We start from the raw sequence: 19,129 nt of genomic DNA, 5'->3' as shown, positions 1-19,129 counted from the left end.
CATTATTTATGCCCCCTGGCTGCACCCTGGGAGGCAGGAATAGGGGATCCTTGAAAGAGTGGGGTGAAGTTTTTGGGCTGGCTCCCACTCACCATCCTCACAGTGCATGTTGCCCAGGCACCTCTGCACATGCGCAGCCCTGGGAGGGGCCCAGGAGCAAAGACAGAGAGCAAAGAAGGACCGAGCAACTGCCCTGCAGGGAGGGGGCATGGCAGAGGTTCCATCTCAGCACAACCAGGGGAGGGGTGAACCCCAACAACTAGGAGCCACCTCCTGCCTGTCACCTTCTCTCCCTGCTCTGGGAAAGCTCCGCGTAGCAGCAAGGAGGAGCAGGAGCTGCCTGTTCCTGCTTTTTTCACAGTTGTGGAAGTGTGCTCAGCCAGGCAGTAATGGCACTTCCAGCCACTGTGCTGGCTGCCTGTAGTGCTGCTCCTCTGTTGCCAGGAACTCTGGGATACATCTGGAGGATTTCCAGGACCCAAATCAAGGGGCTGTGTGCACACAGGAAAGCCATGGGGCTCAGACCCTAGGTCCCAGCTTAAGATGGGATCGGACCTTCCAGCTCTGCAAGGTCCTGGGATCCTAGGTCCAAGCCCTAGGTTAGCACAATTAGTGTGTGAATGCAAGGGGGGTTAGGCCTGAGCCTGGGCTCACATTGCTATGTACACTTAGGCATGAGGCTGTGTGTCGTGTCATATCTAGGTGTCTAGAAAATCACTAGTATTCACAAAGCTTGAGTTAGGTCCATTGGCTCCCTTTACAATGAATGGGGAGGGATAGGCCCCTCAGAACAGGATTCACAAAAGCCAGTATGCTAAAAGTAGCCAATGGGAGGTGGTAAGCTGAGGGATGTTGATGTAGTTTTACCCCCTCAGAGATAGTCGCCTGAATCCAGGTTGTGGTGAGGCACTTCCCTCTGCTTGGGATTCTCAGCTGCAAACCCTCTTGGATTAGGCACCTATGCTGGTTTTGCAAGGGGAGGGAGAAGACCTCCTTCAACTTTTCTCACTGTGGATCTAGAAGACCCCGAGTTCAAATTCTCCCATCAACATGTGAGAGGGAGAAGGGATTTGAACAGGGATCTACCACTTTTAAGATGAGTGCCCTAGCCACTGGGCTGCAGTATATTCTGATATGAGGGCTCCCTCGGTCTTTCCTGTGAAGCTGGAGGACTGGATGTTTAGTCTCCTACCTCCCATGAGTGCTGTAATCACCAATCTATAGAGTCTCATGTTTGTACTCTTTGGCTCAGTGGTGAAGCTGTTGCGCTATAGGTAAATATTGTAAAGAATCTTTGGGCTAGAGAGCACAAGCATGAGTGTGACTGTAGCCTGGTGATTAGAGCACTCCTCAGAGGAAGGAGACCCACGGTCCAGTCCCCCGTCTCCACAATGGAAGACCTTCAGTAGGAGAGACTGAAGAAGCCCCTATATCAGAATACCTCTATTGCCTGGCGAGGCCACCTGAGAAGCAGCAATCCTTGTTCAAATCCCTTCTCCCCCTCAGTGTGGGCACAGTGGCTTCAACCAGTGGTCTCTCACAGCTCAAGTGAGTACCCTAATCAGTGGGCTAAAAGTTCTGAGGGAGGGTCTCCCTTCCTAAATACCAGCTGTTTTTGTGTAAGGTCATCTATAGGGATCCAATCTGGTAAGTGAGGTCTGAGCACTTTTATTGGATCAGGACCCAGAGTCAAGCTAGGCAAAGCAACACTCTTTTTTTCCCAGTTTGTGCATCGCTCTGGGCTTTAGGCATCTGGATACCTGGGCTATACAGCAAATGAACATAGACACCTAGGGAATATTTACTGCAAAAATTCAGGTGCCAAGTGATTTCAGATGCCTTCAGAGTTATGGGGCCATTAACTAGGGGTTTTGTGAATCAGTGGGACTTGATTCTGGGGCTTAGAGGCTAAGAGCCTCAGTGCTTTTGTGAATCCAGCTCCAAATGTCAGCCCAGGGATTTCCCTTTTTTTTTTTTTTTTTTTTCCTGAGTGACCCATATCGTTAGGCATCTCACTTACCCAAGACTGACATTTTTTTATTAGTGATAACCTGGTTTTTTGAAAGGGAACTTGTAATTAAGAGCTTATAAATCTGTGCAGCAGGCACTAGTAGAAGTCAGCCTTCTTATATTTTAGTCCCTGTAGATCATAGTTGGTAACTGCTGCATTAAACTGCCAAAGACTTCTAAATAAGAACTACTTACTTAGTCCTCCCTTAGTGGAAGCTAAGAAAAACAACTTATCCTTAGAGCAGTTATATAGTAAAATAACTTGTGATGGAATTTTTGTGATATAACCTGTAGTGAAATGTACATAATTTCATAATATTTGAAGTGTCAGAGTGAGAAACGCTACTAGAAAGGTAATGTACAAAGTAAGAAATAGTCAGAAATAATTCCCAAAATATTAACACCAGATTTGGTGCTATTTCCAAGCTACATGTCAAGTTACCTCTACTTTGTGGAGTGTGGCAAGACGCATGTTCCTAGTGAAAACTTCTTGCCAAAAAACTACTAAAGTTTTGATACTCATGAAACTAGATTATTGTCCCAGCATTTTCTACAGCTGTCAGGTGCCCAAGACTCCAGTCAGATTTATTTTATAATTTTGTAGGGGATAGCCTTGAGTCTTTATGAAAATTGACACCCTGTTGTGAGAAAATACAGTAAGTAATTGTATGAGAGACACACTGTTAACCTCCTGCCAGTTGTCTTGTTTGTTTAGTAGCTTATAAATACAGTAGAGCTTTTTTAAAAATGGCACAAAATAATCTGGAGTCATACTGACCTCAGACCTGTATCCAGATCTGTTTCTAGAATATTGCCTTAACGTTTCTTCAAATATTTTTTTTAAATTCTAATTGTATTTACCTTATTAGAAACTTTTGTCCAATGTCCTTTTATACTTTATGGTTTTCATACTCTTCTAAGCATGCAGGAAAAGATTGTATGATTTGGAGTTAATAATTAGGCCTAAAAGACTCTTCCCTTTTTTCCCCACCCTCACTATCCTGATAGGCAATAAGAATCAAAATTCAGGGAAACTTGTTTCATTCTGTGGGAGCAAGGGAGGGTACAGTTCCCAAACTCTGCAGTGCCAGAGCATCACAGTGTAATCAAGTTCCAACTATACAGAATCAGGAGCACCTTGGAAGAGGATCTGCTCCTCTGCTGTACTCTGGTCTTCCCAGTGGCATTTACTTTCACATTTACTAGTAAATACTTTAGCTTCCACCAGATTTGAAGGGAGCATGCTATATAAAATAATTGCCTTTGGCTACACCTAACATATCCCCTCACAAAACAGTAGAGCCTTGCCATTCAGTGGTTATATGGTGAGACTCTCACGAGCTCCTGATGCTGTAAGGAGAGCATATTGTGAAACTGGCCCTCCCCTGTCTGCTGCAACAGGAGTCTTTCTGCCCCTTTTCTGTGCTGAAAAGTGTCTGACCCTTTGATTTTACTGTTGTATACAAACTTAAGTGGTATGTGAATGGCTTGCACAGTTCTTATATGCTAACTACAGTAGAACTCTGGCTTGACTGATAATCCAATTTGATTAACTCAGCAGAATATATCAGACTTTAATTTAAAAAAAAAAATTGCATTGAGTCCATTGCTGTCCTGGAATGGGTAATATTTCCTTTTATATTTTTTAAAAGGAAAAAGGCTGTCCTGGGTTGGAAAGTTGCTGCTCTTTCTGCCATGGATCAGATTTTTGTTGTGGTGATAGCTGGTGGCGTGAGTTATAGCTGCTTAAAGAACTTGGAATTTCATTTTTTTTTTTTCTCTTTTAGGACTTCGAAGAGTATCCTGAACATAGAACAAATTTTTTCTTGCTACTCCAGGCAGTAAATTCTCATTGCTTCCCAGCATTCCTGGCCATTCCACCTGCACAGTTCAAACTTGTTTTGGATTCTATTATTTGGGCTTTCAAACACACAATGAGAAATGTTGCAGATACAGGTGAATAGGTTATTCTTATTTTTAAACTCATAAATTTGAATATAGCCAGTTAATTGCTCTGAATTTTATATTTTGAGGGTGTATGTGATAAGTAGGTCAACTGTACTCCGTTAATAAAGGGAAAAAATATATTTTATGGAGGTTTACTATATTGTATCAATAATTGCCATTAGTCGTTACTACTACTTCGAGTAGTGTCACTGTGGGTGCTCCATGGCGGGTGTGCTTGCGTCCCTGTACTGCTGATTGGAGAACTTTTGGTAGTAGTGTCTGTTAGGCCCTCGCATTTGCTGTCCCCGCCCCCATGGTGCACCACAAGGCTAGCCAACACGCACAGGCTTAACCCTCTAGAGACGGAGCTACTCTGTCCATTAGGATTGTGCTCTATCCACTTTGATACAGTTAGCCTGTTAATAGTATAGTTATAGTTTTTCTTTACCATCTTTGTTGTTTTACCACAAAAATAAAAAAACCCACCTTTATTTTTCCACCTTTTCCTTGCCACGAATTGTTCCCCTCCCAGCAGGGTATGCCTGGGTCACCAGGCTTCAAGAAGTGCTTCACTTGCAAGGAGGCAATTCCAATTGCAGACAAGCATTCTAAGTACATTACCTCAGGGAGGGCCACATCCAGCAAAAGCGTAGTCTGTCAGCAACTCTGATTATGCTCCCCCAAGGACAGCGAGCTTAGGCAGAAGATTATATTCATGGAAGTGGCTCTTAGACCCCCACAGGACTCATGTTGTGAGTCCCAGGCAGGCATGAGTCTTCTCTGCAGCCCTCTACATCTAAGGACTCAGGATCAAAAAAGCAGGCTGCTGATCTCTCTCGTAAGTCATCAGAGGAAAGCAGGAAGTCCACAAAGTGAGCCCCAAGATAGCCAAAAGCAATCGCCAATTCACTTGGTATCATTGGCACTGAGACTCACACTCCAGTACCTACAGCTGACTGAGCCAGCCACCAGCACCACTGTCTTGCCCACAGACCTGAAGGGCACAGGCACAAAGTCATTGGCATCTGGAGGCAGGAGTAAGCAGTCCACTAAAAATGCACTCCCAGTATATGAATCATCATAGGTGTGTCAGGCACCAGAGCGATCAGCATGGACAAGGTCTCCATCACTACTGTTGACACCAGGGTGGTCGGTACTGATGGAATTCCATCACTACAGCGACCTCTGCGTTTCGGACGCACCAGGATCCCTGCTTCTTGGTACTGAGACACCTGCACTGAGTCTCCGATTGGCACAGGAATTATCACCGCTGTCATTCCATGCTCCCCCACTTCCTAGTGAGAGTTCAGACCGTGAGCAGGAGAAAGAGACTTGACAATACTCTCAGGCTCCCTATGGTGCTCAGTACCAGCAAGACCCATGTCCACTGATGGCCTGCCAGTGTCATCATGGTACAGCCACCCATGAGTCCCATCATCCGGCTGTATGCCACCTCTACCCCATAGCCTTATTGGGATCTGTGGGCAGCTCCGAGCCTTGCCCATGGGCCCTCGAGGCATACTGCTTCAGCCACAGCCTCTAGAGCTTCGAAACCTCCATAGGACGTTTTCGAGGAACAGAAGGGTAGTGCTGAGGAAGAGGTAACCCTGAGAGACCATCTCCTCCTCCCTCCTGAAGAAGCCATCATGCCTTCCCCACCATTTCTGGTGGACAACTTTTGCTTCTTCCAGAAGCTGGCAAAAAGGGTGGCTGAGACCCTCAAGATACCATTGGAGGAAGTCAAGAACCCCCACCATCAGCTCCTGGACATCCTCCTCCAACATTGTTCTCGATTAATGAGGGTATCTTGGACCTAGTGAGAATGGTCTGGCAAATCTCCGTGTCCATAGCACCAACCTGTAAGCGGGCAGACAAAAAATACTGTCCCCACGAAGGAATCTGAATTCCTTTTCTCCTATCTGCCACCCAATACCATCATGGTAGATGTTGTCAACTCCCATGGCCAGCAACATCCATCGAGGACTACTCCATGAAACCGAGATTGGAAATGCCTGGATTTTTTTGACAGGAAGGCGTGCTCCTCAGCCACCCTCCAGTTTCGTATCGCCAGCTACCAGGCCCTCCTGGTGAAATAAGATATCAACTAGTCAAAGCTGACTGACTTTATTGAGCAGATACCAGAGTCACGTTGGAACCAATTTAATACAATCATACAGGAGGGGGAGGTAGTAACAAGGACACTGCTTCAGTCTGCCCTCGACACCACTGATAGCAGTGAGGTCCATCTCTATGAGCGTCATTGCTTCACCTCAGGTTTCCTGCAGAAAAGACTGCCTCCCTTCACACCTTGAAGGATTCCAGGGCTACACTCCAGTCACTGGGTATCTGATTTAGTGCCCAGTCTCAACATAGACCATATACTTTTCAATATCAACCCCAACAATACTATGAGCCACAAAGGAAAAAATGGAAATTTCCCAAACACAAAACACCAGGCCTGCAATCTTCATCAACCCAACCTTTTGTCCAAACACCAGTTTTGATGGGCAGGTTGAGGTGCTGCTATACCACTTGCTCTAATACAACCAACCAATGCTTCATACCCATTTGATCACCGATTAGCAGCGTTCTGCAGTGCCTGGGAATGCGTAACATTAGACTGATGGGGCCTAGAGATCATTCGAACTAAGTACTCCATCTATTTCACCTCCCTACCCCGTCCACAACACCCTTCCACGTCCCTCTTTGGGGCCCTTCTCATAAGAATTTACTGTGACAAGAAGTCAATTGTCTCCTCAAGCCAGGAGCCATAGAATCAGCACCTCAACATCTAAGAGGAAGAGGGTTCTACTCTCATTTCCTAACACCAAAAAGGAGGTTGGAGACCCATACTAGACTGCAGAGCTCTCAAGTTTGTCAAGGCTGAAAAGTTCAAGATAGTTTCTTTATCAATGATCATTTCAGTGTTGGGACAGGGAGACTGGTTTTCAGCCCTTGAATTTCAGGACACATTTTCACATCTCAATTTTCCTGGCTCACAGTCAATTTCTCAGATTTACCTGGGACAAGACCTCTACCAATACACAGTACTTCCATTTAGGCTGTCGTCGACCCAGAAAGTATTCTCCATGGTTCTCTCAGTGATAGAGATGCGCTTAAGGGATAATGATCTACCCGTACCACGATGACTGCCTCCTCAGATCCCGCTCTCTCTGGGAAGCTCACCAGGTCACCAGAGCGACTGTGAACTTATTTACAGAGTTGGGTCTACAGATCAACACCCATAAGTCCAACCCTCATTCCGGCACAATGCTGGAATTTATAGGGGCCAACCTCAACTCCTTGCATGCCAGAGCACTCCTTCATCAATGCATATCTGTCATTAGCCTCACTTATAGACACTGTTCAAAGCAGCCTGGAAGTATCAGCGAGACACTGCCTCCAATTCCAAGGGCACATGACAGCAGGCACAGCAGTAATACCACATGCCAGGTTTCACATGCGATGCTTCCAAATGTGGTTCAGACCAAACAGGGACAGGATGGGCAAATCCCTGTCACCTCCCACCAGGGTCAAAAAACTCCCTACACTGCTGGAAGAACAAATTAAAATTTGCAAAGGGATCTCCTTTTCCCAAATACCAGTGTTGTTGCTTCTCACCACTGGACGCATCACTGATAAGGTGGGGTGTGCATCTAAACAGCCTCACGACACAAGGCCAAGTGGTCACCTTCAGAGATGTCCCCTCCACATCAATCTCCTCAAGCTAAGAGTGGTCAGGAATGCCTGCACTCGTTTCCAGTCACTGATCGTAGGATCAACCCGAAGATTCTATCAGACAACAAAGCTTGTATGTTTTACATCAGTTGGCAGGGAAGAGCCAGATCACCCTCCCTGTGCACCGAGATGATCGGGCTCTGGAATTGGTGAATCTCCCACGTTACACTGTCTACGACTTACCTCCTGGTCTTACAAAACTTGATAGTGAACAATCTCAGTCACAAATTCTCACATGATCATGAGTGGGAGATAGACATGATGTTACTTCAGAACACATTCAAACGATGGGAGACACCGACCATGGGATCTGGTTACCGCTCGCCTGAACAAAAAATGTCCACACTAGTGCTCCAGAGCAGGAATGAGACATCATTCACTGGGCAATGCTCTGCTCATTCCCTGGAGCCAGGGACCTTCTCTACTCCTTTTCACCATTTCCACTACTTGCGAAGGTCCTACTCAAAATAAAGAGAGACTGAGCCGACGTCATCCTTATTGCTGCTACCTGGCTGAGACAGACCTGGTTTCCTTACCTGTCACATCTTGCGATATGTCCACGGATATCTTTCTCTCAGCCATACCATACCTCCTCTCGTAGGACAAGGGGCGCACTAGACATCCCAACTTGAGGATTCTATGCCTCAAAACATGGCTCTTCTTGGTTCCAATGCTTAGAAAGCTCCTGTTCAAGAGAGGTACAAGAGGTGCTGTTACAGAGCAGAAAGTCCTCAACTTGACACACTTACCTACAAAAATGATCCAGTTTCAGTCGTCTTGTTCTGCCCAACAAATTTCCCCAACAGCATCATCTCTACCACGTATCCTGGACTATGCGTTTATGCTAAAGAAATTGGACTTATCTCTAAACTCTCTTGTTCCACCTAGCAGCTATAATAGCCTTCCATCAACCTATTGAGGGATACTCAGTGCTGTCACACCCAATCACTAAAAGGTTCCTGAAGGGTATAGTAAACCTTTTCCCACAACCTCGACTTCCTCCCCCAATGTGGGACCTACACTTGGTGCTGACAGGGCTGACAAAGCCACCCATCGGACCCATGGCCACCTGTTCATTGATGCACCTGTCCAGGAAGACCATCTTCCTAGTAGTGATTACTCAGCCAGGAGAAGGGGTGTGGGGGTTCTCTGATGGCGCATCCTCTCCTACACTGTGTTCTTCCCAAACAAAGCTATGCTTAGACATCCAGAATTTATCCCTAAGGTAACCTCTCAGTTTCACATGAATCATTTATTCACCTTCCAATCTTCTACCCCAAACCTCACTAAGACAAGAGAGGTTACATTAAATACCCTAGCTGTCTGGAGAGCCCTGGCCTTCTACTTAGGACAAGGTCTTTCAGGAAATCTCAGACTTTTCCTTTCCACTGCAGACAGATATAGGGGCTCAGCAATATCAAACCAAAGGCTCTCTAAATTGGTCTCGAATTGCATTAGATAGTGGTACCAAGTTCTCAACGTAATCCCTCCAGTCTCGATTCATACATGTTCCCCAAGGTTGATCTCCTTGTCCATCACCACCTTCAAGAATGTCCTCATCTCAGAGATCTGTAGAGCGGTGACATTGAGTGTCTGTCCATACCTTCGCAGAACATTTTGATTACCAGGGACTCCACCTTAGATGCCATCTTCAGATCTTCCGTATTATCATCTAACTTACCAGACTCCAACATCCGAACCCACCACTAAGATATTGCTCAGGAGTCGCCTACTATGGAACACCCATAGGGATACTACTCGAAGTAGTTACTCACCTTGTGCAGTTACGATGGTTCTTCGAGATGTGTCCCCCTATGTGTGTTCCACAATCCGCCCTCCTCCCCTCTACTTCAGATTTCTCGTTTGATTGCGATAGAGAAGGAACTGAGGAGGGTTTGCCCATGCACACTGGCTAGCCTTATGGTGCACCATGAGGAGGACAGCACATGCACTGGTGCAACAGACAGTACTACCAAAGTTCTTCAATCAGCAGCACAGGGATGTGAGCACACCTACCATGAAGCACCCAATGTCTTGAAGAATGATCGTTACTGCATAAGGTGAATAACACTTTCTTTCACAGGCTTCTGGTATCTTTTCAGGTATATAAAGCTAAAATATTTGAATGCAAGTTGTCTCCTCCAGCCAGCAGAAGACCTGTTGTTGCTCACTTTGCTGGCTTCCTCTCCTTTACTATGTCTCACCACTCCACCAGCCTTCAGCAAGGAGGAGACCCCAATAGGAGGCGCGCCCATAGAGGGACTAGAATGGAGTGCCTGAGGAGGGGAGGTGCCCAGAGATGCTGGGGCAAATCATCTGAGTACCTTCAAATACACTATGGAAGGACAACAGACCTTCGAGTTCTCTCCCACTTTAGGCAATGCAGCCTGTTGTGTAGTGATAGAGGCAAAGTCTGATGAGGTCATCCATTTTAAAATGTCTAACTTTAGGATTGTTCTCCAAATTGTTGCAAACACTGTTGGTGGAGGGGGCTTGGTGTTTGCCATTTTTGTAATGATGATGGTTGGCAGTAGAGCTGACTGGGAAACCAAATTTCAGTTCTGCAAAAATTTAGTTTTCAGAAATTTTTTTCATCCTCCCAAATCAGAACAAAAAGTGGAAAAATTTGGGGAAAAATTGCAGAACTGAAATCATGTAATGTTTTGTTTTGGAACAGCAAAATGTCATGTTTCCAAAATGAAATATTCCGTCTGGGGTCCCTTGCTGTTTGCCTGATCACTGCAGCAGAACCAAGAACCCTGGAAGCCATGGTGCTGTGGATTCAAATTGACAGGAATCTAGTCAATTTTCAGGGCAGCAGTGAACTTGACAAGAACTGTCACTTTCAGTCTGTCTGCCATGGCTTTCAAGATTCTTGGCCCCGCTGCAGCCTGCCACTCAGAGCCTGGAAGCTCTGGTCCTTGGTAGCCTGGCTGACGGAGCCAGGGAGTGCCAGGTCTGAGACTCCTAGGGCTTCCAGGTGATCTGGATTCCATTGGAAATTTGACTAAATTAACTATTTCTGCAGAACATTTAGATGTCAGTAAATTCCAACAAAACTGTTTTTAGGTGTTTTCCAGTCAGCTTTACTTGATCTGCTTTTATGTGATTATTGCAATTAAACATACACTATCCCAGTAAAGATAGAACTTAGCGGTTGGTTTTTATTTGGTAAGGATCTGAGGTCCTGGTAATTAGTAATCATAACCAAACAAACATAAAATCCACAGGAATATGGTAGCTTGAAAATGTGTAGAAATTACTGGAAAATCTTTAAATATTGGATCTCATAGTTCTGTCTAGGTGAAACTTCTTTATGCACAAATCTGAACTTCTTGAATATATGCAATAAAAGGAAAGCTGATGTAAAAAATTTTATTATCTTTGGTTTATCTTCACCATTTTTGCTCATTTTTCCAGGTCTTCAGATACTTTATACTCTATTACAAAATGTTGCGCAAGAAGAGGCTGCTGCTCAGAGTTTTTATCAGACTTATTTCTGTGACATTCTTCAGCATATTTTTTCTGTTGTAACGGACACTTCACATACTGCTGGTAAGAGTGTGCTTGAGGTTGAAGGAAACAGTACATCAATCATTAAACAATAAAGGAATTTATTTTGAGAAACAAGTAATTTCATTTCTGTTTTACATGTGCAGGTTTGACGATGCATGCATCAATTCTCGCATACATGTTCAATTTAGTAGAAGAAGGAAAAATAAGTACTCCTTTAAACCCTGGAAATCCAGTGAGCAACCAAATGTTTATTCAGGAGTATGTTGCTAATCTTCTTAAATCTGCCTTTCCTCATCTGCAAGAGTAAGTGTGCTGTGCCTGTTAATTTTTTAGCTTGGGTTCTTGTGTTTCCCATATATTAATTGGTATTTTTACTCTTAGTGCACAGGTTAAGCTATTTGTAACAGGACTCTTCAGTTTAAATCAGGATATCCCTGCCTTCAAGGAACACCTTAGGGATTTCCTGGTCCAAATTAAGGTATGTTTGAAATGTTAGTGTAAATTTTAAATGACTATTGAATGTGATGTTTGACGTGGAAGAGCCTGGCTCATCACTTGTGAAAAGTTGTGCAAGGAGTCAGCATGTTTTTATAATGCACCAGGGTTACTGTCTATTGGCCACTTCAGTAAGGGTGCAAGGAAATGCCTGTTGCCTTAGATTGCTTAGACTGAGAATGGATTGATGAACCTTATAGATTTATATGCATCTGTGAATCTTTCCAAACTGGGAGGTATGTAATAAGTCCATTTTTAAACAGAGGCCATACTGCAATCCTTGTTTTGGAATAGTTTCATAGTTTAAGGCCAGAAGGGACCATTAGATCTTCTAGTCTGACCCTTCCGTATATCACAGGCTATTAAATTTCAGCTAGCTACCCCTGTATTAAACCCAGTAACTTGGGTTAGACTAAAGCAGTTCAGTCCTCAGAAGCCTAAACTTGTGTGTGGTGATTTTTTTAAATCTCCTAGAGTCAGAATTTCATTTTCCTTTTTTTAAAAAAATAAAAGTTGGCATTAAAGAGAATTGAAAGAATGTCCCTTCATAAAGTATCCTAAATAGAATTACAAGGTGGATTAAAGTTCTAACATTTTGGTGTCTTAATGCCTACATTTCAAAGGACCCAAAAGGCTGACGACTCAAAACAAGAATCTGGTATCCTCTCCTCAGCAGCTAGTGAAAATACAAATATCATGCAGGGAGCTGCATTCTTTATCTGATTTAGGTTTTAGTGGCAATAATGGTTGCATAAGAAAATGTGTATTAAATTCTGGTTCTGAAAGTCAAGTGAGGGGAAAAATTGATTTATCATATTTATATATAAAATGTGGATTTTTGGAAGCATTTTTCTTTTGAGGATTTCAAAACACATTGAACTAACCAAACTATTTCATGTGTGTAGGAATTTGCAGGTGAAGACACATCCGATTTATTCCTGGAAGAAAGAGAAACAGCCCTTCGACAGGCTCAGGAGGAGAAACATAAGCTTCAGATGTCTGTCCCTGGCATCCTTAATCCACATGAAATCCCTGAGGAAATGTGTGATTAAAATGTATAAAACCAGTTATGCAGTTTTCTTTCTGTACAGCTGCTTTGTTGTGGTAGAAGAAAACAGCACTTGGATATTGACCAAAATGATGCCAATTTGTAAATTAAAATGTCACCTAGTGGCCCTTTTTCTTATGTGTTTTTTGTATAAGAAATTTTCTGTGAAATATCCTTCCATTGTTTAAGCTTTTGTTTTGGTCATCTTTATTTAGATTTGCATGAAGTTGAGAATTAAGGCATTTTAAAAAAAAATTACTTCATGCCCATTTTGTGGCTAAGGGGAAAAGAGAGGCAAAACATAACTTAAGTCTATTGCAGAATTATACATTTTTCCTGTAAGAGAACCAATTTTTAATGAGGGGATCATTTTCTTTCTAGCCTGCCCTGCAGTCTAGAAGAAAAGGTAATGAGTAAAACAAATCGAATTGATTGTTAAGCAGAGGAGTATAGTGCTGCATTACCTGGACAGTTAGCAGCTTTTGGACTGAACGGTAAGGCTAGGCTCCATGTATTTGCAAGTCATATGACAAGTTTGCAGCAAGATCATGTGCATATCATCCCATTGTAAAGCAACTTCAAAAGAGTATGGGAACACAGTACAGTTAGTTATTTTTACACAGTTCTTTTGTTTTTTGTGTGTGTGCTGTCGCTTTGTCGACAACAGCTTTTTGTTTTCCTCAATGAGGAGTGTTGCTCATTTGTGAGCCTTCATTAACTCGAAGTGAAATGGTTAAAATATTTATCCTGTTAGAATAGGCTGCATCTTTTTAACAACTCATAAAAAGAGAACTCTGGCTTTTGAGATGACTTATACTAATTTACATTGTTTACCATGCTGTAGTGCTTTAAGAACACTACTTAAAAGCAAAATAAAATTGGTTTACATTTATTTTCTTTCTTTTGGCTTATCTTTTATTGGATAAAAATGCTGTGATCACACTGAGGTTTATAGAAAAAAGAAACCCATAAAAGGTAGGTAGATGAATATCAGGCTAGATAGATGCTCCCGTAACTGCAGTGACAAAATTTAACATGCAAGGGCCCTTCAAGAAGAGCTCTTGCACTTGTGTTTTTTAGTTCAGAAATTCAAAATGAGATTCCTGACTTTTGTGACCAGGCTAACATCAGCAGGTCTGAACAGTATAAAACTTTTTCACTTCCATTTTTGTGGTTTAATGCCTTTAAAGGTATATGAAGTAGTGAGACCGAAGGCAAGAAAATGGAACACTTTGATAGTTGACATCCTAGCTTTTCCTCTCTCTAATGTTTCTCCTTTGTCTTCTAACAAAGGAATAACTTTGAGTTTTCCTTTCTGTATGTCAATCCAAACTGTTGATGTCTTGATTCTTGGGACAACTTGCATTCATCTGGTCCTAGGACTGTCAATGATACAAAAATACGACATTCATGTGCAGTTGTGAAGGAAATAAGGTTAGGTGATTAGTGTGATCCTTTTTATATAAAATTTGAATACTGTAGTTACTTTTATGTATTGTGCATTTATTTCAAATCAAATTAAAGTTCATTAGCCAGCAAGTGTCTATAGAGAACCTACTCAACCAAAATGTTTGTCAGTGTGGGCATTTTCCCACAGTTGTGCTCAAGAACGTCTCTGGTTGCTTGATTCCTTTGCCTAGTACTAATAAAGGCAGATCCGTACCTGACTGCAGAACACTCGGCAACACAAATGCTGTCAACTGAAGCCATTAATGTTGGAGGGGACAATACCAAGACTAATATACAGTAGTTTTCAAACCTCTTGTGTCCTGGGACATGATAAAACTGATAGGTTGAGACATAAGACTCAACTCCATGCTAGCTGGTAGCACAGCTATTGCTTTCCCCCTTTATGTAGGCATTTCTTAAGAGGAGGGGCTACATTAATATTAATTAGTGTAACTTTGTCATCCACTAATTGAGCATATTTTGCAACAAGCAGATAAAATATTTGTTTCTAAATAGAAGTAATGATATAGAGGAATGTAAGGTAATGTATATTTAAAATGGATAAGTTAAAAAACTACTTGTATCCACTAGGTTCTGAGTTTGCTGTAATTTGAGAGCTGGGCAGTGAGAGCTCATTGAAGACACTTATTTGCACAGCAAAAATCAAATAGACAATATGATCTATTAAAATGGAGACAATGTAGGAAGTGTCATTCTTTAAAGTGACTATCACACGAATGCCCCATTTTTCTCGTCAGCAAAAAGTAGAAATAAGAGTCATGAAACTAGATGGAGGCAAGAGGTGCCTTGCAAATGAAATTTGAACAAATCCAGACTGTTTAATGGAAAGAAAAATATAATACTTGGAGAGAAGTCATCTTTCCATAATCTATCTAGTTAAGGTTGAAACAAGTATCCAGCTGAGGCTGATTTCTCATCCACATAGCTTGATTTATTTTTTCAAGTTAAATTGATGTTTTTCAGACTGAATCCTACCATTATATATTTTTTTCTTTTAATTGGGGCTCAGAAAATAGTTATTTTGTTACTTGAATTAACGTTTTAGAGCAGCTGAAAATTAAATAAAATGTTTTTGGACTCTAACTTGGAGTTCTGCTTCGAATGATTGCTCATATCCATTCCAATATAGGTGAGTGCACACCACTGTGCACTGGTTCCCAGAACTTTTTTCCCCTTAGCAGACCCTGTAGGGTTGGCCTAGGCGCCCCCTGAAGTACCGCATTCATGCTGTGATATATGAGGCACCACTGACCCTGCGGGCCCTCAGTTTCTTCTTTCTGCTCGTGACGGTTACTGGAACGTCTCCTGCCTCTTGCGCACAGCAAGTAGCAATCCCCTTATTGACTGTGTTCATTGTTGTTAAGTAGTTTAATAGTTAGGTTAAGTAGTTAGTAATAGCATTAGAATAAGAAGCCCTTGGGGGCTTTGGGCTGGGCCATGCTGGGCTCACCTGGCTTTAAGTCCTGCGCTGCTTGTGGCAAGCCCATCCCTGTGAGTAACCCTCATTAGCGCTGCCTCAGATGTTTGGGAGAACAGCACAGGAAGGACAAATACAGGATTGTAAAGCCTTCAAACCAAGGACGCAGAAAGAGCAGGACACTCGGCTGAAGGCCATTCTGCTGGAGCTGGCGCTCCGGCGGGACTCTGAACCGGCGCGTTCCCCTACGGCACCGAGTGTCTCCTCAGTGTGGAGCGCTCCACCAGCACCGGAGTCGTCCTGCCGCCAGTTGCTGGTGCCTAAGAAGAAGCGTCAAGGCACCGAGCGCCAAAGCTCCCCCGCACCACCTGCGCGGCCGGGGTTGAGCCAGGAGATGCCCCAGCAGTGGCTTGTTGAGCTCGCTCCAGTGCCGGCATCTCCATGCAGAGAGCCTCCCCCAGCTCCTGGGGGGTGGGGGAGCGCCTCTGCAAGGACCGTCGAAGCTGGAGGCGTACTATGCGGCACGGTCGCTCCTGGCCATGCCAACGTCTCCGTTCCCCCCTCGGCCGAGGGTGCAAGGACCAGCGTCCCGGGGTAAACCCATGCTGGGTGCCTCCGGTGGGTGGTCGGGACCCCCGTCGGGTGAAATCCCCCCTCCCCCCCCCAGACGGCTAGAGAGGGTAGAGCGGGCCAGGTCCCCTACTAACTTTGACTGAGTCAGCGAGCTCCTCACCGTGGCATCGAGGACAGTCCACGGCACTGAAGGCTTTATGTTTGAGGCAGCATCTATCTCGGTCAGCCTCACATGGTACACGTGGCTCCCGCACCCCGGCACTGAGCCTTTCCCCACAGCACCGGTCCTGATCCCCAGCGCAGAGTCTGGCGCAGATCCTGGTGCTGAAGGACCTGGCACCACTGACGCAGCCCATCTCCACTCGTCGCCGATCGCGCTCGAAGTCGGGCTTGCCATCATGATGCCGTGGTGGCACCACTCCAGGTCCCCAAAGGGAAAGTGGCACCGGAGGTCCTCGGCACCGAGATGGAGGTCGTCTTCCAGCTTGTCAAGCCGCACGTCTGCCCATCAGCACCATTTGCGCCAGCACTGACGCTCATCGTCTTCGTCGAGGTCGGTGCATGGCAGGTTCCGGGCGAGGACGAGCAAGAGCCGCAGACACCGTTGGCACTGCTCCAGCGGATCAGGGTCCCGCAAGAGCAAGTCTCGCCCTGAAGTGCCGCAGCAGGTACTGATGCCGGCACTGGGGTAGCCGCAAGGGCCCTGGCAGTGGCCTTACTGGGGTCCATGGCGGCCACAGAGGGGGCAGGCCACTGTCTCTGTCCCACCATCAGTGGTACAGCCAGTACCCCCTCCCCCCCCCCCAACCACAGAGCCAACAGGCGAAGGACCATTCCTCTGAGGAGGAAACAGACCCTGAGGAAGGACCCTCCACGGGGCCCCTTCCACTATCCTCCTCCCCTGATGAGGCGACTGTCAGGGATCACAAGGCATCCCTCCCTGACTTCCGGGCCCACCAAGAGCTACTTAAGAGGGTGGCCAGCAATTTAAATATAGACTTTAAGGAGCTCTCTGAGGAGGACCACCCCCTCTTTGGAGTGGCTGGATCGACGAGACCATCAAGAGTGGCCCTCCCGGTCCATGAGAGAGTCCTCAAACTGGCCAAGGCTTTCTGGCAAACCCCTGCCTTGGTTGCCCCCACATCAAAGGAAGCTGAGAAAAAATACTATTTGCCAGCGAAGGGGTTCGAATTTTTATACACGCACTCAGCTCTGGGGACCCTGTTGGTTGACACGGCCAACCAAAGGGATAGGCGAGATGGCCAGGGCACCATGCCTAAAAACAAGAATAATAAAAAACTAGACCTGTTTGGCAGCAAGGTCTAGTCCATAGGGGCCCTGCAGTTGCGAATAGCAAACCACCAGGCACTCATGGGTCGCTACAACCTGAACCTGTGGAACTCAATGAGGAGGTTTGCAGGAGGGTTGTCCCAGGACCAAGCGGCAGACTTTGCCATGGTACTGGAGGAGGGCGCCACGGTGGCAGTGGCGGCTTTGCAGACTGCCAGCGATGCTGCGGACACGGCCAGCAGAGCCATGGCCTCCGCGATTGCCATGCGACGGTGCTTGTGGCTGCAGTCTTCAGGGCTATCCAAAGAGATGCAGCAATCCATCCAAGACCTGCCCTTTGATGGGGCAGGCCTTTCCTCTGACAGGATGGATGAGAAGCTGCATGTCCTGAAAGACTCGAGGGCAACCCTCTGATCTTTGGGCCTTTACACCCCTCCAGGCCTCGAGGCACCAGTTTTGGCCGCAGCCCTAACACCAGGCCCAACCGGCCCCTAGGCAGTCACCCAGACCATCTCAGCCCTGTAGGGGCCATGACAGGAACGGGGGGTTTGGGCACTGAGATCACTCGGGATCTTCCGCGGCCTCCCAGCAAGGGCCCCCAAGGGGCCCAACTCCAAAAAGCAGTTCTATCTTCGAGTGATTGCTCATATCCATTCCAGTATAGGTGTGTGCGCGCCCCGTGCACAGATTCCCGGAACTTTTTTCCCTTAGCTCCGGCACCCCTTGGAGTACCGCGCTCATGCCGTGGTACATAGGGCGCTGCTGACCTTGCGGCCCCTCATTCCCTTCTTTCTGCCGGCTCCGACACTGGGGACGGAGGGTGGGTCTGACTCCCATGCTGGCTCTGAATTACTTCTGACTGCAAGGAGGAGTGCATGGCTCCTCTGGGGGTGTGTGGGAGCTCCCCAGCGTCTCGTCCAGGGGAACTCATGGGGAGCTCAGACAGAGCAGGGGTGCTGAATGCTCCGAGGCCAGATTCAGGATGCGGCTGTGCTGCAGAGTAGAGATCCAGGGAGGGGCAGACTGAGCACTAGAGTCCTGACTGGCTTTGCCTGAGTGGTTCCAGAGCACTGTTCCTGTGGGACTTGGTCACATTAGGGGTCTGGCATCCACACTGCAGTATGCAGACCCGAATCAAAGTAATGATATCCCAGAGTTCCTACTGCTGCCACTCCCCCTGAAATGTGGCCACTCTAAACCTAGGAGTGGGGTGCACTGGGAGAAAACTTTACTGCCTGCCCTGCACATTACCAGGAAACAGGTTGCTTTGCCAAAGGCTTGACTGGTTTACTTTCTTTTGCAAATCCAGAAGGCTCTCTGATAGCGTGCTTGCAGATCAGTGATCAGAACAGAATGGGTTAATGCTGACCTGAGCTGCTGCTGTTTGCAAAGGGCCTCCATTTTCAATAAAGTAGATTGCAGATTGTTGGGATAGAGAGGACTAAGGAAGTTGTTCCATGAAATTGTGGTATACTTCCGGCTGGCTCCTGGGACCTCAATCAAGCCTACCTGAGATTTGAGTGCCGCACAATAATGTATTTCCATATAAAGGATCATTAGTTTTAATAAAGACCAGATTAAGACCAATACAAAAATGCAGGTTTTTGTAGGCGAAGCAAGTGCAC

The 19,129-nt window shown here is 45.6% G+C and overlaps 1 protein-coding gene across 2 annotated transcripts in view; it reads left to right on the top strand.

Moving 5' to 3' along the window:
• XPO1 (exportin 1) overlaps window positions 1-12,892 on the top strand; it is a 66,153-nt gene extending 53,261 nt beyond the window's left edge. For both annotated transcript variants that reach the window (XM_067565208.1, XM_067565209.1), the window contains 5 exons: window positions 3,798-3,966; window positions 11,116-11,250; window positions 11,355-11,514; window positions 11,593-11,689; window positions 12,612-12,892. In XM_067565208.1, coding sequence (XP_067421309.1) covers window positions 3,798-3,966; window positions 11,116-11,250; window positions 11,355-11,514; window positions 11,593-11,689; window positions 12,612-12,758 — 708 coding nt within the window. In that variant the 3' untranslated portion in view covers window positions 12,759-12,892. The remainder of the gene's footprint in view (window positions 1-3,797; window positions 3,967-11,115; window positions 11,251-11,354; window positions 11,515-11,592; window positions 11,690-12,611) is intronic.
• Window positions 12,893-19,129: the final 6,237 nt, after the last annotated feature.

This window comes from Emydura macquarii, unplaced genomic scaffold (genome assembly GCF_026122565.2).
Source record: "Emydura macquarii macquarii isolate MOO-44397 ecotype Brisbane River unplaced genomic scaffold, CSIRO-AGI_Emac_v2 contig_2676, whole genome shotgun sequence".
NCBI classification, from domain to species: domain Eukaryota; kingdom Metazoa; phylum Chordata; order Testudines; family Chelidae; genus Emydura; species Emydura macquarii.
Note: the sequence above shows the minus strand (reverse complement) of the source record. Positions and strands in the feature narration are given on the sequence as shown.